Source organism: Mya arenaria, chromosome 13 (genome assembly GCF_026914265.1).
Source record: "Mya arenaria isolate MELC-2E11 chromosome 13, ASM2691426v1".
Classification (NCBI taxonomy): domain Eukaryota; kingdom Metazoa; phylum Mollusca; class Bivalvia; order Myida; family Myidae; genus Mya; species Mya arenaria.
Genome location: NC_069134.1, coordinates 17,431,601 through 17,459,569, shown reverse-complemented (window position 1 = coordinate 17,459,569; position 27,969 = coordinate 17,431,601). Strand labels below are relative to the sequence as shown.

The following is a 27,969-nucleotide window of genomic DNA, read 5'->3' as shown; positions in this document are numbered from 1 at the left end:
TAATACGTACGTACAGGCTCTTATCGTGCCCCTCATAGTTAAGTGCATTCTCATTCATAAGAGGTTCGATCGTGATAATTCTCTGTGGTACGCATTGCATCAGCACTCTGGTGGACCAGAATGAGTTAAGGTGTTGGGGAACTGTACCATAATCCAGTCCCGCTGGTTAACTTTCGATTGTGCACATTCACTAACATGGACAGGTATAGGACAACATGTGGTTGACCACGGGGACTATTTTTTAAACAATTACAATCAGTTTCTACGAGGTCGTAGGTGAGATTAATGATCCTTGGATCCTAGTCTAAAATAGTAGACGTGTTATACGGGATTCTTCCAATCCCTAACGTCAAGGATTTGCCATATCAAAAATCGTAAAAAAATCCGTCAACGTACAATTATTTGGACTAGGTTGGATCCAGGAAAGAACATGTTTAAGGTGTATTCTTGTGTGTTATATGTATATTTTTTCAACATATTAACAGAAGTTGTTACTTAGGAAAATATAAGGATCCATGCTCTGGCTGTAAAAAGACTTAGTACAGTGCTTATGGAAAATGCACATAGCATTTCCGCTCAGTCAAATTGAGCATATTTTCCAGAAGTCTTTGAACAATGCAAACAAAAGCGCCGTGACCAGACTTTTTCAACATAACGATGCCAACATTTTTTTGTCTTTATTTGAATTCCTTTAGATTTTGTTTTCATATCAAAAAAATATGGTTCAAAATATCTTGCCCTATTAGAAATGTTTTATTCGAATAATGCATATTTTTCCGCAATGCGGCTTCATTGTTCTTCTTAAAATTACAAAAAGAGCCAACGGGACAGGAAGGCCATCTTGTAATGCTTATTTCCGGGAAACGAAAGGAGTAACACAGATATCATAATTATTTTATCTTTCTGTTAGAGCACCAGAAAAAGTTTTCGTTTTTATGCGCGCGAATCACATATAGTAATGATTATTTTGTTTTTCAAAAAAACAACGGTGGTGTAAGTCTACAGCCTATAAACTATGATGGAGTTTTGGCATTATCGGTACAAAGTCAAATTGTAAGGTAAATGTCAGAACAGGCATGAAGTAATAATTGGTAAATTTAGGAAAAAAGTGCAACATATGATTCTACGATATTTCCATTTATGTATCGTCGGCATTAAATGCTAAAATATTTCAATATACACTCACTCACAACAATTTAAAACAGAACCAACGGCGTATTATGCAACAGTCGATTGTAACCACGGCCCCCAGGCCTGGAGAATAGCGGGGACTTTGACTTTGTGTCCAGCCAATCCCAGGTAAAATCCCACTCTGAGGGTACAAACTGCTGGTAGAGGTTACACACCACCATTGTCATTTCCTCTATAACTCAATGTGAAATGATTATTTTTAGACAACATTTAAAGGCATTTCGAGCGAATGCAGACTATGATAAACATATATATTCTTAAAGTACAAGCTTTAAATTACCTTTTAAGCCAATAAAAAGGGGGGTCAAATTATTCCTAAGAAAAATCTCTCCACTTGAAAAACAAACTCTAAAAATTGCACAGTCCGCCATGACAGTCCAAAATGACCTTTCAACTATAGGGCAACAGTTTATCTCTATTCTAAATGATAAATCAAACAATAATAGATACTCTAGGTATAAAAGTTTCAGGAATAATGATATTTTTGATTTACAGTGTATTGAGAATGTGAAAACATGTCTATCAGTCATAAAAACATTTTTTTATTGAGAATTTTCCACACAACGGAAGAACATATGACGCAATGGTGACGTTATACCTTAAATCCCCCCCCCGAACTCCCGGGACATCATAGGTTATGCCCCTTCCCCGATTTTTTCGGTGCGAAAACAAAACCATCGCATTTACCCGGCACTGCGGGGGGAAATGTGTTTCCAGATCAAAACACAACCAGTCATGTCAGTCCAGATAACTTGATGTATGTATGCACAACCAGTCATGTCAGTCCAGATAACTTGATGTATGTATGCATAACCAGTCATGTCAGTCCAGATAACTTGATGTATGTATGCATAACCAGTCATGTCAGTCCAGATAACTTGATGTATGTATGCATAACCAGTCATGTCAGTCCAGATAACTTGATATATGTATGCATAACCAAGCATGTCAGTTCAGATTATAAGTATACACAACCAGTAATGCCTTTGATTAAAGTTAACGAGCGTTTCACTTTCTTTTGTTTTAAATCATTCACCAGTAGTGCGAGTGGTATCATTTTGTTCAAAACATACACACGTCTTTAGTAACTTGTTTTATAATTTTCATATCCATTTTTTTAAGTGGATAAAATAATTATTGATAGGATTGTCGCGATTAAGAGGGATAATAGAATGTCACTAGGATTAAATGCAACGATTTCGGTAGGTCACAGAAACTAACTTCAGTGCACTAAGTGACGCTAAATCATTTACACCGCATGTTAATTCAATTGTTACTTATCATACAGTCCTCCACGTAAAAATGCATTTTCAATTTTATTTAGTTGATCTAGGTAAAAAAGGGCCAGGCAACTAATTATTGTAGTGTAAATATGTCTAATGCAAAGCACGGTCCTAATCACCCCATTAAATGCTTAAGGCCCTTAATTGAAGCCACACTTCGCATTGTTAGGTATTAATATTTCTGTCGGGATTAGCACACAAAGCGTTAGCTAATGTATTGATCATTTCATTTCAGTTTTAGAGTAGCTTTGTTTTGGGGGTTTTCTGCATTATTAAAGGCGTTGTCATTGTATAGACGTTCATGGATTCTATGTGTTTGTATTTCCTTAATATAAATTGCTTGATTGCTCTGGTTGAAAGTTTTTTAATGAAACATTCGGGTTTCAATATAAAGTTCATTTGCAGCAATAACAAGGATTAAATATTGAATAATTAGACAATGAAAAATTGCACATTTGCATATGAAATATATGTTTGAACCATCCATTTGCTCGTAAAATTGCACTGGGAACTTTATTTCTGACGCCATGACTACGTACGCCATCCAAATCCAAACCTCACTGACGACGTCGAACCCCAACATGTGTGCAGGGGGATCCCATGGGGTAAGTCAGACACGACTCCTGTTAACTGATATTTATAGAAACACACGAGATCGACTCACGTTAACTAGTAAACACACTTCAAATAAACTCATGTGAATAAGTACTTATGGTCGAACCATATGAGACTGGCTCATGTTAACACGTATTTACAGTTGAAACACATAATACCGACTCATATGAACCCGTATTTACAGTCGTAACACATGAGACCGACTCATATTAACTCGTATTTTTATACAGTCGAAACACGTCAGACTGACTCATGTTAACTCATATTTTCTGTCGAAACACATTAAACCGACTCATGTTTAGTCGTATTTAGAGTCGAAAAAAATGGTATTGACCTTTGTTTACTCTGTTTTTACGATTGAAACACATGAGACGTACTCATGTTAACAAGTATTTAAAGTTGAAACACATGGGACCGGCTCGTAGTTTCGATTGAAGCACGTGAGATCTACTCATGACACGTATTTACATTCTAAACACATGGTACCGACTCATGTTAACTCATTTTTACAGTCTTGACACAAAAGACCCATTCAAGTTAACTATTTCTTACAGTCGAAACACATGAGACCAACTCATGTAGACTAGTTCTTACAGTCGAGACACATGTGACCAACTCATGTTAACTAGTTCTTACAGTCGAACAGTCGAGATACATGAGACCTACTCATGTTAACTAGTTCTTACAGTCGGAACACATGAGACCAACTCATGTTAACTAGTTCTTACAGTCGAGACACATGTGATCAACTAATGTTAACTATTTCTTACAGTCGGAACACATGAGACCAACTCATGTTAACTAGTTCTTACAGTCGAGACACATGTGATCAACTAATGTTAACTAGTTCTTACAGTCGGAACACATGAGACCAACTCATGTAAACTAGTTCTTACAGTCGTGACACATGATACCGACTCATGTTAACTAGTTCTTACAGTCGGAACACATGGGACAGACTCATGTTAACTAGTTCTTACAGTCGGAACACATGAGACAGACTCATGTTAACTAGTTCTTACAGTCGGAACACATGGGACAGACTCATGTTAACTAGTTCTTACAGTCGAGACACATGTGACCAACTCATGTTAACTAGTTCTTACGGTCGAGACACATGTGACCAACTCATGTAAACTAGTTCTTACAGTCGGAACACATGAGACCAACTCATGTTAACAAGTTCTTACATTCGGAACACATGGGACAGACTCATGTTAACTAGTTCTTACAGTCGGAACACATGGGACAGACTCATGTTAACTAGTTCTTACAGTCGGAACACATGAGACCAACTCATGTTAACTAGTTCTTACAGTCGGAACACATGAGACCAACTCATGTTAACAAGTTATTACATTCGGAACATATGGGACAGACTCATGTTAGCTAGTTCTTACAGTCGGAACACATGAGACCAACTCATGTTAACAAGTTCTTACAGTCGGAACACATGGGACAGACTCATGTTAGCTAGTTCTTACAGTCGGAACACATGAGACCAACTCATGTTAACAAGTTCTTACATTCGGAACACATGGGACAGACTCATGTTAGCTAGTTCTTACAGTCGAAACACATGGGACGAACTCATGTTAACAAGTTCTTACAGTCGGAACACATGAGACCAACTCATGTTAACAAGTTCTTACATTCGGAACACATAGGACAGACTCATGTTAGCTAGTTCTTACAGTCGGAACACATGAGACCAACTCATGTTAACAAGTTCTTACAGTCGGAACACATGGGACAGACTCATGTTAGCTAGTTCTTACAGTCGGAACACATGAGACCAACTCATGTTAACAAGTTCTTACAGTCGGAACACATGGGACAGACTCATGTTAACTAGTTCTTTCAGTCGGAACACATGAAACCAACTCATGTTAACAAGTTCTTACATTCGGAACACATGGGACAGACTCATGTTAGCTAGTTCTTACAGTCGGAACACATGAGACCGACTCATGTTAACTAGTTCTTACAGTCGGAACACATGGGACAGACTCATGTTAGCTAGTTCTTACAGTCGGAACACATGAGACCGACTCATGTTAACAAGTTCTTACAGCCGGAACACATGTGACAGACTCATGTTAGCTAGTTCTTACAGTCGGAACACATGAGACCGACTCATGATAGCTAGTTCTTACAGTCGGAACACATGAGACCAACTCATGTTAGCTAGTTCTTACAGTCGGAACACATGAGACAGACTCATGTTAGCTAGTTCTTACAGTCGGAACACATGAGACAGACTCATGTTAGCTAGTTCTTACAGTCGGAACACATGAGACAGACTCATGTTAGCTAGTTCTTACAGTCGGAACACATGAGACAGACTCATGTTAACTAGTTCTTACAGTCGGAACATATGTGACATACTCATGTTAGCTAGTTCTTACAGTCGGAACACATGAGACCAACTCATGTTAGCTAGTTCTTACAGTCGGAACACATGGGACAGACTCATGTTAGCTAGTTCTTACAGTTGGAACACATGTGACAGACTCATGTTAGCTAGTTCTTACAGTCGGAACACATGGGACAGACTCATGTTAGCTAGTTCTTACAGTCGGAACACATGAGACCAACTCATGTTAACAAGTTCTTACAGTCGGAACACATGTGACAGACTCATGTTAGCTAGTTCTTACAGTCGGAACACATGGGACCAACTCATGTTAGCTAGTTCTTACAGTGGGACCACATGTGACAGACTCATGTTAGCTAGTTCTTACAGTCGGAACACATGGGACTGACTCGTGGTAACAAGTTCTTACAGTCGGAACACATGGGACAGACTCATGTTAGCTAGTTCTTACAGTCGGAACACATGAGACCAACTCATGTTAGCTAGTTCTTACAGTCGGAACACATGAGACAGACTCATGTTAGCTAGTTCTTACAGTCGGAACACATGAGACAGACTCATGTTAGCTAGTTCTTACAGTCGGAACACATGAGACAGACTCATGTTAGCTAGTTCTTACAGTCGGAACACATGAGACAGACTCATGTTAACTAGTTCTTACAGTCGGAACATATGTGACATACTCATGTTAGCTAGTTCTTACAGTCGGAACACATGAGACCAACTCATGTTAGCTAGTTCTTACAGTCGGAACACATGGGACAGACTCATGTTAGCTAGTTCTTACAGTTGGAACACATGTGACAGACTCATGTTAGCTAGTTCTTACAGTCGGAACACATTGGACAGACTCATGTTAGCTAGTTCTTACAGTCGGAACACATGAGACCAACTCATGTTAACAAGTTCTTACAGTCGGAACACATGTGACAGACTCATGTTAGCTAGTTCTTACAGTCGGAACACATGGGACCAACTCATGTTAGCTAGTTCTTACAGTGGGACCACATGTGACAGACTCATGTTAGCTAGTTCTTACAGTCGGAACACATGGGACTGACTCGTGTTAACAAGTTCTTACAGTCGGAACACATGTGACAGACTCATGTTAGCTAGTTCTTACAGTCGGAACACATGTGACAGACTCATGTTAGCTAGTTCTTACAGTCGGAACACATGGGACCGACTCATGTTAACATGTTCTTACAGTCGGAACACATGAGACCAACTCATGTTAACAAGTTCTTACATTCGGAACACATGGGACAGACTCATGTTAGCTAGTTCTTACAGTCGGAACACATGAGACCAACTCATGTTAACTAGTTCTTACAGTCGGAACACATGAGACCGACTCGTGTTAACAAGTTCTTACAGTCGGAACACATGGGACCAACTCATGTTAGCTAGTTCTTACAGTCGGAACACATGAGACCGACTCGTGTTAACAAGTTCTTACAGTCGGAACACATGGGACAGACTCATGTTAGCTAGTTCTTACAGTCGGAACACATGAGACCAACTCATGTTAACAAGTTCTTACAGTCGGAACACATGAGACCAACTCATGTTAACAAGTTCTTACATTCGGGACACATGGGAAAGACTCATGTTAGCTAGTTCTTACAGTCGGAACACATGAGACCAACTCATGTTAACAAGTTCTTACAGTCGGAACACATGAGACCAACTCATGTTAACAAGTTCTTACATTCGGAACACATGGGACAGACTCGTGTTAACAAGTTCTTACTGTCGGAACACATGGGACCAACTCATGTTAGCTAGTAAGTACAGTCGGAACACATGAGACCAACTCATGTTAACAAGTTCTTACAGTCGGAACACATGGGACAGACTCATGTTAGCTAGTTCTTACAGTCGGAACACATGAGACCAACTCATGTTTACATGTTCTTACAGTCGGAACACATGAGACCGACTCATGTTAACTAGTTCTTACAGTCGAGACACATGTGACAGACTCATGTTAGCTAGTTCTTACAGTCGGAACACATGGGACAGACTCATGTTAGCTAGTTCTTACAGTCGGAACACATGTGACAGACTCATGTTAACTAGTTCTTACAGTCGGAACACATGGGACAGACTCATGTTAGCTAGTTCTTACAGTCGGAACACATGTGACAGACTCATGTTAACTAGTTCTTACAGTCGGAACACATGTGACAGACTCATGTTAACTAGTTCTTACAGTCGGAACACATGGGACAGACTCATGTTAGCTAGTTCTTACAGTCGGAACACATGTGACAGACTCATGTTAACTAGTTCTTACAGTCGGAACACATGTGACAGACTCATGTTAGCTAGTTCTTACAGTCGGAACACATGGGACAGACTCATGTTAGCTAGTTCTTACAGTCGGAACACATGAGACAGACTCATGTTAGCTAGTTCTTACAGTCGGAACACATGGGACAGACTCATGTTAGCTAGTTCGTACAGTCGAGACACATGTGACCAACTCATGTTAACTAGTTCTTACAGTCGGAACACATGTGACAGACTCATGTTAGCTAGTTCTTACAGTCGGAACACATGGGACAGACTCATGTTAGCTAGTTCTTACAGTCGGAACACATGTGACAGACTCATGTTAACTAGTTCTTACAGTCGGAACACATGGGACAGACTCATGTTTACATGTTCTTACAGTCGGAACACATGAGACCGACTCATGTTAACTAGTTCTTACAGTCGAGACACATGTGACAGACTCATGTTAGCTAGTTCTTACAGTCGGAACACATGGGACTGACTCATGTTAACATGTTCTTACAGTCGGAACACATGAGACCGACTCATGTTAACTAGTTCTTACAGTCGGAACACATGAGACAGACTCATGTTAGCTAGTTCTTACAGTCGGAACACATGAGACCGACTCATGTTAACATGTTCTTACAGTCGGAACACATGAGGCCGACTCATGTTAACTAGTTCTTACAGTCGGAACACATGGGACCAACTCATGTTAGCTAGTTCTTACAGTCGGAACACATGAGACCGACTCATGTTAACTAGTTCTTACAGTCGAGACACATGTGACAGACTCATGTTAGCTAGTTCTTACAGTCGGAACACATGGGACAGACTCATGTTAACATGTTCTTACAGTCGGAACACATGAGACCGACTCATGTTAACTAGTTCTTACAGTCGGAACACATGAGACCGACTCATGTTAACTAGTTCTTACAGTCGAGACACATGTGACAGACTCATGTTAGCTAGTTCTTACAGTCGGAACACATGGGACTGACTCATGTTAACATGTTTTTACAGTCGTAACACATGAGACCGACTCATGTTAACTAGTTCTTACAGTCGGAACACATGTGACAGACTCATGTTAGCTTGTTCTTACAGTCGGAACACATGGGACTGACTCATGTTAATATGTTCTTACAGTCGGAACACATGAGACCGACTCATGTTAACTAGTTCTTACAGTCGGAACACATGCAATACGATATGTTACGTATTCTCAAACTATATACAATAAAAACAAACACCTGTTTAAATACGAATTTAAAATATAAAATGCATCACATTTGATAATATAAACTCAAATATTTATGTTTTTGAATACCGACGATTAAATAGGATAATGTGATGGCTCTTTTGCAGCTCATCGCTTTTCACATTATATGTTTTGAAAAAGTACGCCAGGCATTAAATAGGGCATATGCATTTCATAGGTTATTAACTTTCTACTATTCGTTAGTGAAAGGCTACATATTTATCAAGCGTTTGCATGAAGTGTTGTTTTTCCGGATTGATTTTCTGGACAATTTCCGGTGTGCGCAATCAACCCCGGGGGCGCTTCAAGACCGAGAAGCCGTATAGCCATCGCTCCATTGATCGTTTTACACGTGCAATGGATCTATCACTTTTCTTCCCCATTACGTCTGTGACAACAGCAATTAAAGTCCCCCTGTATCAATAGACGGTCATAACTCGTCCGAGGTTTTGTTATCATTTATCAAACACGTTGATTATTGAAGCGACGACGAGGGTTGATGCAGGAGGTTGTATAAAGTGTCTAGAATGGTAGGACAGGCTGGATACAGAAGGATGGCCGGAAATACAAGGAAGGTTCTGTCCAGTGTTGATATGCTTGAGATGCTGGAGCAAGAAAATGCCAACGATTCTTTGGTGAGGTTTGGACGTTGTTAGTAAAATGGGCTGCATATTGTTGTCGGCTTTATCTGTCGTTCAAGTATACACATGTTCTGGTGATTGTAAGGTAGAGGGAACTGTAAACGGTATGAATCATACACAATGATGTCGTATAATTTAAAGAAGAAAAAAAATATGTGTATGAAGGCGGTCACTGTTCGTCAGTTTTACCATTCGTCTTCATATGCCATGTTCTGGTGGTGTTTGGGTTGTACATGTATTTGAGTGGATCGTCGCCCAAAAGGGGTGGTACTTCTGGTTTCCTTGCTGTCCTTTACGTTACGTCCTGTGTTTGCGTCATGGTATGTCGGTGGCTTGCTGGACATGGCGGAAGCCTCGCCTTCACCTGCAGGGAATGGCTGTGAGGCTTCATGGGTGGCGGTGGCTCTTGGTGGCTGGGTATTTGCCCGCCTGCACATGAGAAGGCAGCAGGCCGCAAGTGAGAGCGCGAGGGCCGCCCCTGCCCCCGCTACTGCCCCGTAATGCCACCATTTGTCATCCGAGCTGTCTGAAATGGCGTAGAATGCTTAACTTTAGAGGACATTGGGTGCTCCAATAATTGATCTTGGCGTACAATAGGAGTTCCTATTTCCTTTTATGAGTTTTAGATATATGTTTAAGGGAAAAAGGAATAACCATTTCTTATAACATTTCGAATACCAGTTTGTTACCGAATTTCTCCTTGATCGCACGTACCTGTGTTTTGTATCTGAAAGAGGAAATAATCTTTATAAGCACAATCATGTTCCAAAGGACAAACTTGTATATATAGTTGTCGGTTATGTCAAGTGAACTAGATGTCAAACAGAGCACCATTAGCAAAGGAAAACTTTTCTAACAAATCAGTGTATTACGTAAGACGGGTATTCGCAAACTTAAGTAATGGTTAAGGGTTATTAGTAAGTACTTAAAAAAACAAATGGTTAGATGTGACAAAATCGCATAATCATTTAGGTTGTGTAAATACACACTAATAATCTTTAAGTTTAGTGGCTGATGTAATATTGGCTCGATTGTTCAGAGCGTCGTTAAAGTTAACAACGGGATTAATGACATCGTTATTAACCCTTAAAGCTGCACTCTCACAGACTTACCATTTTTACAACTTTTTTATTGTTTGTCTTGAAAAGGGCAATTTTTTTGCGTAAATATGTGCAAACCAATGATTAAAGATTGCTGACAAAAACTCAGATCATAGATTTTCATATTTCCGTTCGAAAATTAATGTTTTATGGCTTAAACCGTTACTAACGGTTTAAGAATCAAGCATAAAACATCAGTTTTTGAACATAAATATAAAAATCTGCGATCTGATTTTTCGTCAGGAGTCTTATATAACTGGTTTCCATGGATTTTCGCAAAAATTGGTTCGTTCAAAGACAAAAAATAAAAAAGTTGTCAAAACTTTCAATCCGTGAGAGTGCAGCTTTAAGGGTGAACTATTTTATGATGGGCTCATATATTTAAATAAAACAAGTACAGCTGAAACAGTTGTCTCACCTCTTGTTAGGAATACTGCAGATCATAAGTGTATCTGTGAAACTTACAGAGGAATATTGATTTGAAAGTGAACAACGTTACAATCATGACGTTACAACGTTGTTAACTTTAACAAAGTTCTCAACAATCGGTCCGTTGTGTAAAAACCCCACTAACACGGTTTATATCTACCGTTTCACCTAGTTACAGTCAATTTTACTGGCTGACGCTTTACTGAATGAAACGTATTGGCAAATTTGAAGTATACATTCTCATTGGTAAAAGTAGTATGCTGACCACTAAATATAATAATTACCCTTTATGGTCACCAACTTGTTTTCCTCTTATCAAATATACATTTCAGTTGAACAAAAAAAGGTGTAAAATCACCTTAAATGCCTCCCATTCAATTGAAAATAGAATAAAAATGATCCTTTAAAACATAGGGGTTCAAAAAAGCTCTTAACTGTAAACATGCCATTTTAGTATATTATAAAACATCTAATGTAAAGAAAGTCCAATAAAAGATATAAAAATTGGATAGTAACTTGAAAGATATCAATCTTTTATCGGTATGTGATTCCAAAGTGTTGTGATATCGTATTTATTTAATGTGTTTTTATACAATCTCAGTTTGTTTTGGTTTTCCGTTTCATCAGTGTTTATCAATTATTACTCTCGTTCGACTCTTGCCATTCAATGAAAAGTCAATATGTTGCACAGGTATTACTGGTACTAGTTCAGTACTTAGTACTACATGCATATGCAATTGGGTTTCGGAGTTATCTATTTAGTATTGCGTTGTTCGGTGTCACTGATATGTATTGTGAGAGAAGACACACTCATACCAACATCGCCAGCGCGGACTTACCGTTGTTGTGTCACAGGAGATTGACGCCAGTGACCTTGAAAGGTCATAGCCGGCCAGATCCGCAGGGGACCCACATGTCGCCGTCGCCAGATCTGCAGAAGAATGTATGATTATTAAATACAAAAACACATGTTAAATTCATTAATGAATGTGCAATTACGTGATTTAATTTACTTTCATCACACATATAGATTAAATACAAATGTTGAACTCTGGCATTCTTCCATATGGATTTTTGAAGCTTTTGGAGTAACGGATGCACTTTCCGCACTCATCATATTCATCAGTGTAAATATTGGTAAAGGGAACCTACTGGTATCATACAGGTAGCCTCCCAACCACTGAAGGCTGCAGTCGCACTCGAACGCGTTCCCGCTCAGACTCAGTGACGTAATATTGAACAGCGGAAGTAGCACACCGTCCGGAAGTGACGTCAGTCCGCTCTCGAGGAGTTCCAGCGTCTCTAGCCCTTTCATATTATCAAATATGCCAACAGGAAGACTAAAAATAAACCAATCCGAACAAAAACAAATTTATAAGGTCAGATTATATCGTGGGCTACACCTGTTAAATTTAAAATGTATTTAGCGTTACTTTACAAACAAAAAATCTCTTAAACTAAATAAGGTATGCGATATGCGTATCTTAACCTATTGATGAGCGTCCGTGACATATCAAGCGTGATGAGACCGGAAAGATCATCAAAGAGACCGGAAGGGACGCCACTTGGGAAGGCTGCGTACATGTAGAGTGTGGTAAGGTTGGTTAGGCCGGCGAACGCTGACGGAAGGATGCTGCTAAAGTTACCGGACATGAATGTCATAAGCTGGAGGCCCGTCAAGGCAGAGAACGCGTTGTCTTGGATCTCCATATCCGAACAGTCTGAAACATGATATTAATGGCTAGAGATCTTTTTCATTATGAGCCATTTCTTTTTGAAAGAGTTTCTGATTTTTGGACAAATGTTTGTCTTTTTTGTCTTTTTCTTTTTTGTCATGCAAAGTAATCATTGAGAATAGCTTTAATCCCAATTAATATGGGTTTTTTATTCATGATACACATTATCACATGATGTGGTTTTACAAATGTAAGCCGTTGGCAATCAGACTTAAATTACGATGAAACCATAAAACTTACCTCCGATCAGCATCTCCTCTGCCCAGGCGAGGTTGGCTGTTAAGGAGTCCGGAAGTAGCGTCATGACATTTCCGTTCCCGAATCCGCACTCCATCGTCAGCGACTTGGTCCCAGAGTACAGGCTGTTGTTGTTGTACAGGCCCGATAGTGCCTGTTTAAAAAATGACAGCGCGCATTATAATGTATGGTGGACTATCACAGCCATAGGATAACATAATAACGTTTGCGAATTTCGTGTTAACCACTTATTTTTCGCGATACTTATCTAGCTATCGAGATAATATTCGCGAAACTTCTTTGGTAACATTAATAACATAGACTAAAACAGACTTGAAAGCCAGCTGTTACCTTTCCATGTTGTACGAACAAGTTACGGTTTGCGAATTCCACTAAGTAAGTAAAATTATAATGGTTAACTAGATTCATGATACAACATATATGTAAATGCATTTCTGGCTTCGATCAGTATCTTGTTATCTAGTTATGATTTGCGAATTAAAGTTAGTAAGTAACTTACTAACTGGTTAACAGTAGATGAAATTTGTGGAAACGCAGGTAACATATACCAAAAATTGGTCACAAGTATAAGTATACACATTCATAGATTTTCCGGCGACATTGATGCTATTCACCACCTTTCTTTTGTTCGTATTTTAGACGAAATAAATCATATACCACTGAAATATAACCAAATTGTATAAAGGGTTCATCGTGTATACTGATGATGTGACTGATTACACCGCGTTTTGCAGATGTTATGCTGACGGTATGTGTAATTACACCGCATTTTGCCGATGTTATGCTGACTTTATGTGTAATTACACCGCATTTTGCCGATGTTATGCCGACTTTAAGAGTCATAACACAGCGTGTTGCCGATGTTATGCCGACATCCTGAGTCATTTCACCGCATGTTGCCGATGCTATGCCGACTTCATGTGTCATTACACCACATGTTGCCGATATAACATACTTTATGAGTCATTACACAGCATGTTGCCGATATAGCAGACTTCATGAGTCATTACACAGCATGTTGCCGATATAGCTGACTTCATGACTCATTACACCGCATGTTGCCGATGTTATGCCGACTTCATGAGTCATTACACCGCATGTTGTCAATGTTATGCCGACTTCATGAGTCATAACACCGCATGTTGCCGATATAGCCGACTTCATGAGTCATTACACCGCATGTTGCCGATGTTATGCCGACTTCATGACTCATTACACCGCATGTTGCCGATATAGCCGACTTCATGACTCATTACACCGCATGTTGCCGATATAGCCGACTTCATGACTCATTACACCGCATGTTGTCAATGTTATGCCGACTTCATGACTCATTACACCGCATGTTGCCGATATAGCCGACTTCATGAGTCATTACACCGCATGTTGCCGATGTTAGGCCGACTTCATGAGTCATTACACCGCATGTTGCCGATATGCCGACTTCATGAGTCATAACACAGCGTGTTGCCGATGTTAAGTCGACTTCATGAGTCATTACACAGCGTGTTGCCGATGTTATGCCGACTTCATGAGTCATAACACAGCGTGTTGCCGATGTTATGCCGACTTCATGAGTCATTACACCGCGTGTTGCCGATGTTATGCCAACTTCATGAGTCATTACAACGCATGCTGTCGATGTTACGCCGACTTCATGTGTCATTACACAGCATGTTGCCGATGTTATGCCGACCTTATGAGTCATTACACCGCATGTTGCCGATGTTATGCCGACTTTATAAGTCATTACACCGCATGTTGCCGATGATAAGTCATTACACCGCATGTTGCCGATGTTATGCCGACTTCATGAGTCATCACACCGCATGTTGCCGATGTTATGCCGACTTCATGAGTCATTACACAGCATGATGCCGATATAGCAGACTTTATGAGTCATTACACCGCATGTTGTCGATGTTATGCCGACTTCGTGAGTCATTCAACAGCATGTTGTCGATGTTATGCCGACTTTATGAGTCATTACACAGCATGATGCCGATATAGCAGACTTTATGAGTCATTACACCGCATGTTGTCGATGTTATGCCGACTTCATGAGTCATTACAGAGCATGACGCCGATATAGCAGACTATGAGTCATTACACCGCATGTTGTCAATGTTATGCCGACTTCATGAGTCATTACACCGCATGTTGCCGATGTTATGCCGACTTCATGAGTCATTACACAGCCTGATGCCGATATAGCAGACTTTATGAGTCATTACAACGCATGTTGTCGATGTTAGGCCGACTTCATGAGTCATTACACAGCATGATGCCGATATAGCAGACTTTATGAGTCATTACACCGCATGTTGTCGATGTTATGCCGACTTCATGAGTCACACCACAGCATGATGCCGATATAGCAGACTTTATGAGTCATTACACCGCATGTTGTCAATGTTATGCCGACTTCATGAGTCATTACACAGCATGATGCCGATATAGCAGACTTTATGAGTAATTACACCGCATGTTGCCGATGTTATGCCGACTTCATGAGTCATTACACAGCATGATGCCGGTGTTGTCAATGTTATGCCGACTTCATGAGTCATTACACCGCATGTTGTCAATGTTATGCCGACTTCATGAGTCATTACACCGCATGTTGCCGATGTTATGCCGACTTCATGAGTCAATACACCGCGGGTTGTCAATGTTATGCCGACTTTATGAGTTATTACACCGCACGTTGCCGATGTTATGTCGATTTCACGTGTCATAACACAGCATGTTGTCGGTGTTATGCCGACTTATTTTTTTATCAACAGAACAAGTTGAACAAGCTATGTCGACTTCATTAAGCCCATATAAATTAATTGCAAGATGTTCATCCAAATTTGTTTTTTTTTAATGGAGCGGGTGACGGTTTTGTTGTTGTTGTTGTTGTTGTTGTTTTTTGCTAAGTACACGTACACGTACACTGTTTCATCGTAAAATATGTGATTACACTCTTTCGTATTGCATAAGGGGGCATATACGTGTTTCTAGGCGAACCAGGAACGCGATCGTAACAATTCGCCGTTTTGTACATCTGAATGGTACACATCGACATATGAATATAGGTATAAATAAACGCCTTTCCCAGACAGTACCGCACCGATACGTAAATACAGACCCTATTTCAACATTTTATTTGAGGCAAAAACATTTAAGGGGTGGCGGAAAAGGAGGGGGCGGGCGTGGATGAAATCTAGCAATTTACTTATCGTCGCCTTATTGTTAAGGCGACGCAACTTGTTAACATTTTTTTTTGTCGACATAATCAGTTTAGAAGCGAACAGCCGACACAATTTTGACAATACGCAGTGTTTAAACTCGTCAATTCGACATAAATATAAGTCGACAAGACTAAATAATTCTTAGCACATTATCAGTATAATTAGTGTACGGTATACGCTTCCATTAAACTGTAAATAAAAAGAAATATTTATACTGATTATACACATTATCACATTGGATACATTATAGGTTGTCTCTCTCTTCCCAGTCATATCATTATTTAAAACGAAAAGAGGAAACCATCATTCTACAGATAATAACACTAGATATGTCTATATACGTACGTTTGACGGAATAACCCCGTCCACGTTCTCTATGATGACTTTCCCCGGCGACGCTGAAAATTGAGAGTCGAGAAGCGGTGGACTCCAAGTCCCATAGTCGCAGTACGCCGTGAACGTCATTGAAGCGTACGTGCATCCAGTCGGCGCGGTCATTTTGACCTAGACGTCACTTACACGTAAACAAAAGGGTTATATTTTTTTAATCTTTAAAACCGCGTCAGTAATATTAAAATGTTACAGCATCCGTTTAATCATAACTTATTTTACGCATTAACTGTAAACTTGACAACTTAATTTTGAATACCCTGTACTAATGATGAACCCTGGGACGTAAAACGAAATATCCTGATTTGTATTTGCAGTTGAGTTTTAAAGGAGGTCGTATGTATACAATATATCAACATTTATATATTACGACAAATTTTATCCCAAAGTTAAACAGTATGTTTCAATGTGTTGACGAATAAGGATAGGCACTTGTGCGTTTTCTTTGTAACAGAAGGATATACTCTGTCCAAAAAGTAAATATTTATATTCTTACTTAAAACGTGACATATGGCCACTTAAAAGCAAAACAAAGGTAAGTAGCCCATGTATTACTAAAGGAATGGACATCGTTTATTTCGCAACAAAGCTAAATATACGAGCAGGTGTTTTCACGAGAACATCTTTTACGTACAAAACTACTGGTTACAAAATAGTTACTGGTTACTGGTCTATATCATATACATTTGTACTCTGCCAGGGCTCAGACGAGCATGTATACGTCACGTATATACTTTCAGGCACCCTCGGTGCAGTCTCAACGTTCCGAAGGGAGGCGGACAGAGAGCCGGACCCGTGCGCACCTTACGGCAACCCCACACAGCCAGAAGGCGGCCGGAAGTATACATGGAGGTCAAGGTAGCAATAGCGCACAATTCAAAGAGGAGGACCTGGAGACTGTGCTAGACTTTAAAGGTAAATATCAACGTTCTATGAATGGAAAATATCATTAAGGATTTTTTATAAGAAAATTATTTGCAAAAAAACGTTCTGGTTCTCCTATGATAAATCTTAATGTGTAGTGTTCAGTTACGGTCTATCTAACAGAGGACGATGTTCCGTACGACGAGACTGGAAAGCGGTGCTACAGCCGCGCGTGCCGGAAGCTAGACGTGGTTCCCTCCTCTTACATTCTCTCCAAGCTCTCCAACTCCAAAACGATCGACTGCAAGCACTACGGTCTTGGACCCAAGGGAACCATGGCCCTATCCATAGCCCTTGTGGTGAGAAGCTCGGAACCAAAACTAGCTTTGAGTACACGTCGCGTTTTTCACTTAACAGCTCAACTTCAAAATGAAATTGTTTGTTATTACAAATATTTTGAATATAAAGTAATTTTATACAATTGTGATAAAATATAGTAGCCATCTATGATGCTTATTCAGGTGAACATGCGGGTGACCAGTATCAATCTCCAGGGTAACGACATTGGTCAGAGGGGCATCTCCTACCTACAGAAGATGATCAGCGAGAGTCATACCATCACAGAGTTGGTGAGTTATTTGCTTGAATATGTATGCCACTGTATCCAAACACCATGTGCCACGTTATGACATGTATATTGCATATCACAAAATGTTTCAAATAAAACAACTTCAAGATACGTAGTGCGACTTTATTTCAAACAGTTCGTTGTACAATAAAATACCACCAAAAAGTTGATTAAAGCTATAGACTTCGTAAAACGCAATCACATAATTGGCAAACTACAGCATTTCTGTAAAACGCCATCGCATATTTGGTAAACTACAGCATTATCCGTAAAACGCCATCACATATTTGGTAAACTACAGCATTATCCGTAAAACGCCATCACATATTTGGTAAACTACAGCATTATCCGTAAAATGCCATCACATATTTGGTAAACTACAGCATTATCCGTAAAACGCTATCACATATGTGATAAGTTATGCAGTCTCCGTAAATAGGCATCACAAAATTGATAAACAACAGCATTCTCCGTAAAACACCATTACAGGATTGAGCAACTGCATATTCATAAACCGTCACAACATAGATGTCAAAGAACAACCTTACTCGTTAAACGCTATCACATAATTGATACACTGCAGCGCCTTATCCGTAAAAACCGCCATTACGAAATTGTTCAACTACAACTCTATCCATACAACATCACCACATAGTTTTTAAACTGCAGCCTTACACTACAGCATTTTCCGTGGGACGCCATCACAGACGTGTTTAATAACATCACTATCCGTTAAGGGATCAACTACAACATGACCCCCCTCCCCCATCACAGTATTGTGTTATGTGCTAGCTCCGGCAGCGCAACGGCAGAAACTTCTGAGCATGTTAAAAAGATTATACCGTCTCCAGCCGATGCTCGTTTCTCCGATGATGTCCTGATAAAGTTTTACCGTTCTAAACGATGTGATGCCGTTGCGCTGCCGTACTAGAACGGATACCAGCAAATCGCCAAATTTGTGTTTCGGTATCGCTCCGGCAAACCAAATTGTTTAAGTGTGACTTTTAAAAAGCGTTACAGCGTTGCCAAATCATATCCTTATTCATAAGGACTTATCAGCATAGACTTTGAAAGTTAATTGTTAGCAATGAAGAGCAATCGTACTATACTTTAGTTTTAATTTGTTAGAAACTTTTGTTTCTCTCGTTGTTCAGCTTGGCAAATATTTGTACACGTATTTTGAACGCCTTTGTTAAAATTACAAATGTCTTAAATATATGTTTCCAGAATATCTCGGACAACAAACTGGGTAGTTTTGGGGCGAGTGCAATATGCAGAATGCTGCAGGACAACCGGAGCCTTATTAAACTACAGATGTCAGGTAGGGATGCTTCAAGGCGCTCCTTAATAACAGATGGCATGTAGTGATAATTCTAGGCCATCCTTTTACTTTAGATGCCGGTTAGGGGTACTTCCAGGGCCTCCTTAAACTAGATGTCTGGCAAGTGTACTTACAAGACCCGCTAAAAGTACAGATGTCCGGAAAGGATACTGCTAGGGTCTTACTACTGAATACTGGTGCCAGGAAGGATTACTTCCAGGGCATCATTAAACTACTTATTTTATGTAGGGGTTCTTTTAGGATCTCGTTAAACTCGAGATGTTTGGTAGGGACTTTTTGGATGACTCTTTCAACTATAGACGTTAGGAATGGATACCTCCAGGGATACTTATACCTGGATGTCAGGTAGGACAGGTCCTCCAGGAACGGACCAAAATATTTTGTTTTGATTTTATTACGGACACGTTATTCAGTTTTAACTCTACCTTTAACGTAAATAATACCAAACAAATTAAGATATGTTGTACACATACATGTCATGATGTGTTTCTACTGTAGGGGAAGACTTCACTGACAGTGACGCTACCTTGTTGGCGAAAGTGATACAAGTAAGTTAAACTGATTTATATAAAATTATAATAGTTAAATTTACTCTTACGTTTTAATTTTATATTATATTTGGCTTGAGCTTTAGTTCAATACTTTGTAATAGACAATTTAACTGAATCCAGGTGGAGTTGAACATATTAATCAAAAGAACCAGATTTCAATGAAAATCAGTCTCTGAAACATGCCTTGAATAATGTTTCACTTGCGTGAATATTAACAGAAAACACGGATATGAAAGGGGTTAACTACTTTAACTGGAAAACTTCTTGAAATCTTGTTTTGAGCTCATTGGAACTTTATTGCATAATAATTCTATATATCAGATACTACAGGGGAGGAAATTCAGATTTACAATTCATGATTAATTCAGGGCGGTTTTTGTCCCTTTAGCTGCACTGCTATAGCAGTGGAATTAGCTAAATGGACGAATATACCCAGTACATATAGAACATATATCCTACATTATTATACATTAATACAAACCTCAGAAGTTGCGAACGTATATTGGCGTTCATTCTGAATCTTCTTGGTAAGCTGGGTCATTTTCCTCTGTATTGCTATATGTACTTGTGTGTAAGTTAAAAAAAATTCACTCCTGCATATGTACGTCATATGATTAGGATAATTCTTATTTCGATATAGTGCTGATATGGATAATTGGTTTAAAACTTTAAATATGTAAATAATTTGTTATACTCTCTTTATGCTTATCAATATCCATAAAACTTTAAGTCTTCTTTCCGGATAGTATTTTGAAATCCTGTATGTCGTTTCCACTGGCCTGTGTCTCCCATACGTCCACCTCCCCGACGGGAGGGAAAGACAATGATAAGTAAATCATTATAGTACTTACATGTCCTGTGTATTCCAGGTTCACCCTGACTTGGAAGAAGTGGATCTAAGCCACAACGCCTTCAGCGATATCTCCGCCCCGCTCTTCCAAGAAATGATCTGTAAGTCACAGACAAGTGGTGTTATCGAACTTTGCATGTGCGAAACATAGCATGTGAAAAATACACATACAAGTGGGGCGATTCACTTCAACGAAGTGTTCTTACAAGACTCATCATGGTAGGCGTTTAAAAGGTTTAAACGCTTATATTTCATGTGCTGATTAGAAGTATAAGATTAACATTTAACAATTACATAAATACAAATTTTAATTTATCATTCTAAATTTGAACACTACTGACTACAGCAACATATTTTGTATGTACTCGTATGCCTGTATTGCAGCGGAAAACAGCGCCATACATTCGCTGGACCTCAGCTGGAACCAGTTCCGGATGGCGGGCGCCCAGTGCATCGCTAAAGGGCTCAAGGTCGGGAATCAATACAATAATAACATCCTTTGACCATGATTTGTCTTTACTCGAACTATTAACAAAACAAAATACAAACAAAACGATTTCACGACTAGGAATAGAGACTGGAGTCCTTACCGAACCAAGAACCGTACGTGTGTGTTATAGTTATAAAAGAAGCAGTATGTTGTTGAATATTTAACTTACCTTTTGCTGCTGCTGCTGCTGCTGCTGTTGCTTTTGCTGTTGCTGCTGCATGATGATGATGATGATGATGATGATAATGATGATGATGATGATGTTGTTGTTGATGATGATGATGATGATGATGATGATGATGATGATGATGATGATGATGATGATGATGATGATGATGGTTGATGATTGATGATGATGTTTCATTTAGGAGAACCCAGTAATCCACGAGTTTAACTTTTCGTGGAACGGCATCGGCGACGATGGAGCCAACGAATTCGCGAAGGCGCTCAAAGTCAACTCCGTATTGACTTCATTAGATCTCACGTGCTGCAGGGTCGCCGGAAATGGCTTTATGAAAATCATCACTGCAGTGAATCTGAACGAGTCTCTGGAACATTTGAGGGTGTGTGTGTGTGTGTTTTCGGTTTTGTAGAGTCTTTGATACGAAGAAAATTCAATTTATAATTCATAACTTTAAAGGGGATACAAGCAAATGTTCTAATTTACTGTTCAGGGACACTTTATACAACTTTAACATGCACGCTCGATATTTGAAAAGGAAAAGCAAGTACAGATTAAAATTAAAGGAATAGTTTGATTTCGTCAGCCTGGTTGCAAAAATGTGAAACACTCACTAAAACGTCATCATAAAGTTAAACATGACCTAGTCCGACTCCTGCATTTTCAGGTCGGTAAAAATAACATACCTGAGGAGATAGCGGAGGCCGGCCTGTCGCTCCTCAGGTCATATCCGGTCCTCAAACTAAAGACACTAGACTTGTCGGTGAGCAAGCTTTCACTTTTGTTGTAATTTATTAAAATAATAATTGTGCCTGCCGTCACTTTGTAGTCATATGTAAATTGCATTGATGTACATAATTATTTACTGTAAATAAACAGAAACTGGCGTTATCGGACGACAAAGCGTAATGTAAAAAGCTCATTAAATTACTAACCGATGTACACTATGTCATAAAGTCTAGCTTAATAAGTAAACAGAATAAAACTTACATACTATACGCTTTGATGTTCTTCTGAAACTTAATATTAATTCACCTTTCTATTTCGCCTGCAGGACTGCACGTTCAGTCCGAAGTTCGAGGGTCACGTGGCCAGCCTGCGGGAAATGCACCACAACATTGACGTGCTGCACGGGTATTCGATCAGCTACGGTCAAAACAATGCCGGCAAACATTCCACCAATGACATTCTGCGGGAAGGATTCCAGGTAACATACAACCATTTACTTGCTAATTTATTAAAAGCGTTTTGCTTATTGTGTTCCACAAAATGATAAATATGATGTCAAAATAAATGGCTATTTCACTGAAAGCGAAACATAAGTAATAACGTGATTATTCTGTGTATAACACATTTAATAAAAAAATGAATGCATTTCATTCCGAACGCTCAATGCTATAAAAAACTGAAATAGCTTACACGTTATTCAGGCAAAATTCATTTAAAGCAAATCTATGTATGTTTGTGCTAATCAAATTACTTGACAATCTGTGTTATTAAGTCTTCTTCAAGATATAACAGACACATTTTTTGTTCGATAATGATTTTGGGATCAATATGTGGTCAAAATCATTGTGAGCTTTACTAGAATAGATATGGACGCTCCCGCCTGGTGTCACGGCGTGAGGTGCACTTTTCTCTTCGGCGTAATCGTATTTTTCAAAGCCGTGTAAGCTCAGGGCTATCGTAAAAAAAGTAAGATTTACATAGATAAAGCAAGATTTACTAACTCAGTAGCATTTCACTTATACTTTTCCAGTGTTTGACGGACTTCTGCAAGGAGAATAACGTGGCTCTGGTAGAGCTGTTTGCGAGATTTGACGCCGACAACTCCATGAGCGTCTCGCTACAGGAGTTCCAGGAGGGACTCAAGGTAAGCTAGACACTTGCCTGTTAAAGGGTCTTGACGCCGAAATCTCCATGAGCGTCTTTCTACATAAGTTTGCGATCTTAATGTAAGCAAACCGTTGGTGTGCTCTAATATTTGAAGACGACGCATCGCTGGAGATCTAGGAGGACTCAAGCATGTTGTTAATATTAATAATAAATTTGTTTTCTGTCAAATGTTAAAAAAAAAAAATCGGGAAACTCAATACCACACATTCGAAGCCACACGCGAATCTGTCGACCAGTACTCAGTTAAACGTTGCCCGTCTATTCCAGGAATCAGGTGTGCCGATGTCACTGTACAAGATGGAACTGTTCGCGCAGGCCCTCGATAAAGACGGGGACGGGGAGGTCGACTATAGGTACGGTTCTAATGGAAATATTTGTTTGAATTTGAATTATATAATAAAAATGAAATTTCAAGTAATAATACAAATTTTCAAAATAATTTTGCAAAACGATTGGCCCTGCTTCCATTCAGCAGTCGAGAGCGAGTAGTTTCTCTTGGGGAAATTTGCTCTTGCTGCTAAATAAATAAGGTTTTGTTGACGTGAATCGTGTACCTGTTTCAAACTGCCACACACAGACTCTGTGTCATTATGTTGTTTTATAAAGAAAGTTGTACCAGTCTATGGCTGTCTATAAGGTAACTGTATGTTACTTTTAAAAAATGATGCATTATTATGATTTCTTTTATTTTTCCTATTATTGATTTTCATTTTATATTGCTATCAATCTACAGAACAAACAGCTTCTTTCCAGTAATGTAAATTTCGCATGGAATCTTTTTTCAAGTCTTTGCTTTCATAAAACTTGTATACATTTTCAATATATATTTGTTTAGTATGCGTTCCTATGCTTCATTATTACATCACTAATAATTTGCCGTTTTACCCTTTCAAACCTTGAAGAATTTATGTAGCATTTGATGCAAAGATTATAACTTTGTACAAAGCCTTAACTATATGGGGTAGATTGCTCTTACACAGCCTGTGTTTTACGTTCCAGTGAGATGGTTCTACAGATGAAGCAAACGGAAAATGAAGTATGACAGCTGCAGTTTCTATAACCTTGATATCACTCCTAAATTAGTAGCAAGCCACCTCATGCCTTGGTGGGCTCTACACCCTCGCCATATCTTGCCGACAAGTCACTGTGCTAGCTGGTTTCAATAGAAACTCGATTGAAACTTACAGACTTTTTTTATAGACGCCACGGTTGTAAAAAACATTTTCACCAAAAAAATATTACGAAATAAAATGTGGCGAATCATTACGGGTGTTAAAACTAAGATACTGACGGCTGGTATCCTTCAACAAATGTTTATATGTGCTCAAATGTTGTCTTTTAGGTCAATAATTTTGAGAAAAATGTTAATAACGCGAAAAAAATATAAAAAGCTGTATCGTGATTGGTTGATTGACATTATCACGTGATGCTACGAATGTATTTGATAAAGGTTAAAACATCCATCAGCTGACTATGAGTTCTTATGGGCGTGCGGTCCAGGTTTTAGTTTTCTAAGTTTTTCTCCATATTACCAGTGTGGGTTCGCTCTCCACTACAGCCAGGTTTTTTTTATACATAAAGTGTATTTTTCTGCAATTTCGGTATCAAAGAGTACTATTTTTATATAATACATGTATAAGTGTTTTCAGATGCATTACAGGGAAAACTCATTTTTGGTCCAAACACATTCATGAGCGAGTCCCTTTAATATAGATGTTGACATTTTAAACACCACTGATGGCCTTGTTAATAGTTATTATATCATATATGTCACTACTATATCACACGTTTGAAGCAAACTGTTTGTCAATTTTAGAATACAACAGTTGATCGTCTTTTGAAGCAATATTTAGCGTTATTAATTTCAAAAGCGACCGTACGAAACATGTGCCTTAACGTATGAATAGGTTATTATGTTCCACGTTATCTTCAAGTGTCAACGGTCCGATTGTTCAGAACTTTGTTAAGGTATCAACGTTGTTAACGTCATCGTAGTTTACTTTCAGACTTTATCTTGAAGTTTAATAGATACACTTGTTCTCAGCTGAACTTGTTTATTTTGCGAGGTATAATGCATAGTTTGGTAACAATTGGATATCCACTTACTTAGTAAGGAAGCTGACAAGGTGAATTTGGTCCATTTTGACAACTTATGGACTGTAACCCCTGACTGGAGAGTGTGATTATACTGTTTATTGAAACCAGTTGACATTTCATGCATATATACATTTTGACCAAATTTGGTTAAGGGCCGGATAAGAAATGCTTAAGTTAGAGGGCGGTCACTGACAAGGTGAATATGGTCAATTCTAAAAATGCATTTGCCATAACTCTTGATTAAACAATTGCGATACGGGTTGTTTAATAAAAAAAATAATGAGATATAACACCCATTACCATACCATCGTCACAACATTTAATAAGGATTGGACAAGTAATCAGAGGACAGCGTGAATTTGTTCAATTCAGGGGTCATATAATCAGAGTGAATATACCTGGCTATTGCTAGAAATGACCTTAAACATTTTAAGCCTATAGTTAAAAGCGGTCAAAGTCTCCATAAACAATATTTCGACCAAATCACAAATGGGTGACCTATAATGTAAAACAGAAATGCACATACTTATTTTTGAATGAATGGTACAATACTATTGATACTTCTAGCAAATGTAGTAATTATAGATTGTTTAATAAAACGATTTTGAACTTGATAGTTATTTAAATAGCTTCTCCCTACCAATTGCTAATGTTTATGGTTAATATTCGACCTAGAAATAATCGTCTTCCGGTCGAGACCGGCAGCTGGACTAGACTTGATGGTTTTCAAGGAAGTGTCCGTTGTGACAAGCTAACATTAGTATAGGAGACGAATACCACTATCTTATGATCTACTTGAATGTAGTACTCTTAACAATAGCAGAATTAATCGCCATGAAATACTATGTATGTTAGAATATAATCAAATTATTTTTTTTTAATATGGTAACAACCAATTGAGCAAATATAGAAACTTATGCCAGTTTGTAAAAGAAATTTTAAATACGTTTTAAGGCTACCAATTCATGTACACATGCATGCAAACAGCTATAAGTGTTACTTTAATCTTATTGATATCACACATGTTTGTTTAAAGCATTGTTCAACATACGTCTCTCCCATTATCTTCTGCTTTGTATATCACTGTGTGGGAAGGGACACTGGATATAGCTCAAAAAGTGATAAGTAAACAGACAATTATGCAGTTGTTTTAATTTACCAGAGGTAAGATCTTGCTGTGTTAACGCCTATCTACCGTATCCACAAATGAAACAAGTGTTTGAACTAATAGCTGAATGCTAAATTTGGCCTATGGTATACTTTAAAGTGCTTACGATTTAGCAGACCTCGTAAAATGTTTCTTCAAATCTGAGATGATCACCTCAAAACTTACTGAATTTCGACAAGTATTGTTATTTTTTAGGAAATATATCGAATAAATAAAAAAAAATCTGAATCGAAGGATTTCACAAGAATAAGCTCAACTATTTTTATTGTTAGAAATGGCAATGTAACTTTTAAACTGTTAAAGATATGCCCTTAGAAATGTTCACAGTACTGTACTGGGGATAGCCATATTATGTACTGGGGATAGTTTCAAAGTTGAGAAATGTGTGTTCTGGTGATAACATGTAAAATGGGACAAAAATTGATAGTAACACTGTTAATATACACTATACATGTTTATGTCTATTTCGAACTTTCAAATTATCTGCAAAAAGTGAGAGTACAATTTGATAAGAAATTGTTGAGCAAACTTTAGTTAACAATGAATTTAATCCGTGCTCTCCTAAATGAACGTATATATGCAAGCTGCGTAAATATCAGGGTTGGTTACAATACATTCTTTCTCACTAAAGTGAACGAGCAGAGACCATTATTATGTTCTAAGTAATACCAACATCGACCCAAGCTTAGAAAAAAGCTTTACGTGTTCCAAATTTGATCATAATTTCTACGGCCATATGTTTTGTGTTACTCAATAAATCAGATTACCGGCGTATTTCAAATATTTAGATATTGATGCTTGTGAAAAACATATCATGGTTGACTAATATGTATAAATGAAACAGTTTTAAGTGCAAACAGATACAAAGAACAACAACATGTTTTTGCTCTCATCCCTCGATATGGACAACATCGAACAATTTCCCTCGAGCTCGCGTATAGATAAATAGCCGTAATCATTATCATAGTCTCGTTTTTCTAAATACATCGTTACTATCCTCAGTTCACTTAATAGCTATCCCCTGTGCAGTTATTTATTTGCTTCATCTATCCCCAGTACACTGCCAGGGCATCAACAGGTATGAATATCTCCGTAACAA

The 27,969-nt window shown here is 38.6% G+C and overlaps 1 protein-coding gene across 2 annotated transcripts; it reads left to right on the top strand.

The window, feature by feature from the left end:
- Window positions 1–2,252: 2,252 nt before the first annotated feature.
- Window positions 2,253–26,316, top strand: LOC128214502 (leucine-rich repeat-containing protein 74B-like). 2 transcript variants are annotated; one of them, XM_052921001.1, is made up of 14 exons: window positions 2,253–2,393; window positions 17,544–17,718; window positions 17,851–18,026; window positions 18,189–18,296; window positions 19,523–19,616; window positions 20,136–20,185; window positions 21,058–21,139; window positions 21,423–21,508; window positions 21,897–22,091; window positions 22,377–22,472; window positions 22,764–22,916; window positions 23,469–23,582; window positions 23,873–23,958; window positions 24,605–26,316. In XM_052921001.1, exons 1-14 carry the CDS (start codon window positions 2,364–2,366, stop codon window positions 24,645–24,647), a joined length of 1,488 nt encoding a protein of 495 aa, XP_052776961.1. In that variant the 5' UTR covers window positions 2,253–2,363; the 3' UTR covers window positions 24,648–26,316. The 2 variants fall into 2 exon arrangements, with proteins under 2 accessions (XP_052776961.1, XP_052776960.1); XM_052921000.1 differs by lacking the exon at window positions 2,253–2,393 and adding an exon at window positions 9,517–9,648.
- The last annotated feature ends 1,653 nt before the right edge of the window (window positions 26,317–27,969 follow it).

Coding starts and splice junctions, on each gene's coding strand:
- LOC128214502 (XM_052921000.1), top strand. CDS start 9,541: ATGGTAGGACAGGCTGGATACAGAAGGATGGCCGGAAATACAAGGAAG. Junction 9,649..17,543: donor AAAATGCCAACGATTCTTTG/GTGAGGTTTGGA, acceptor ATATACTTTCAG/GCACCCTCGGTGCAGTCTCA. Junction 22,092..22,376: donor AGTCTCTGGAACATTTGAGG/GTGTGTGTGTGT, acceptor CTGCATTTTCAG/GTCGGTAAAAATAACATACC.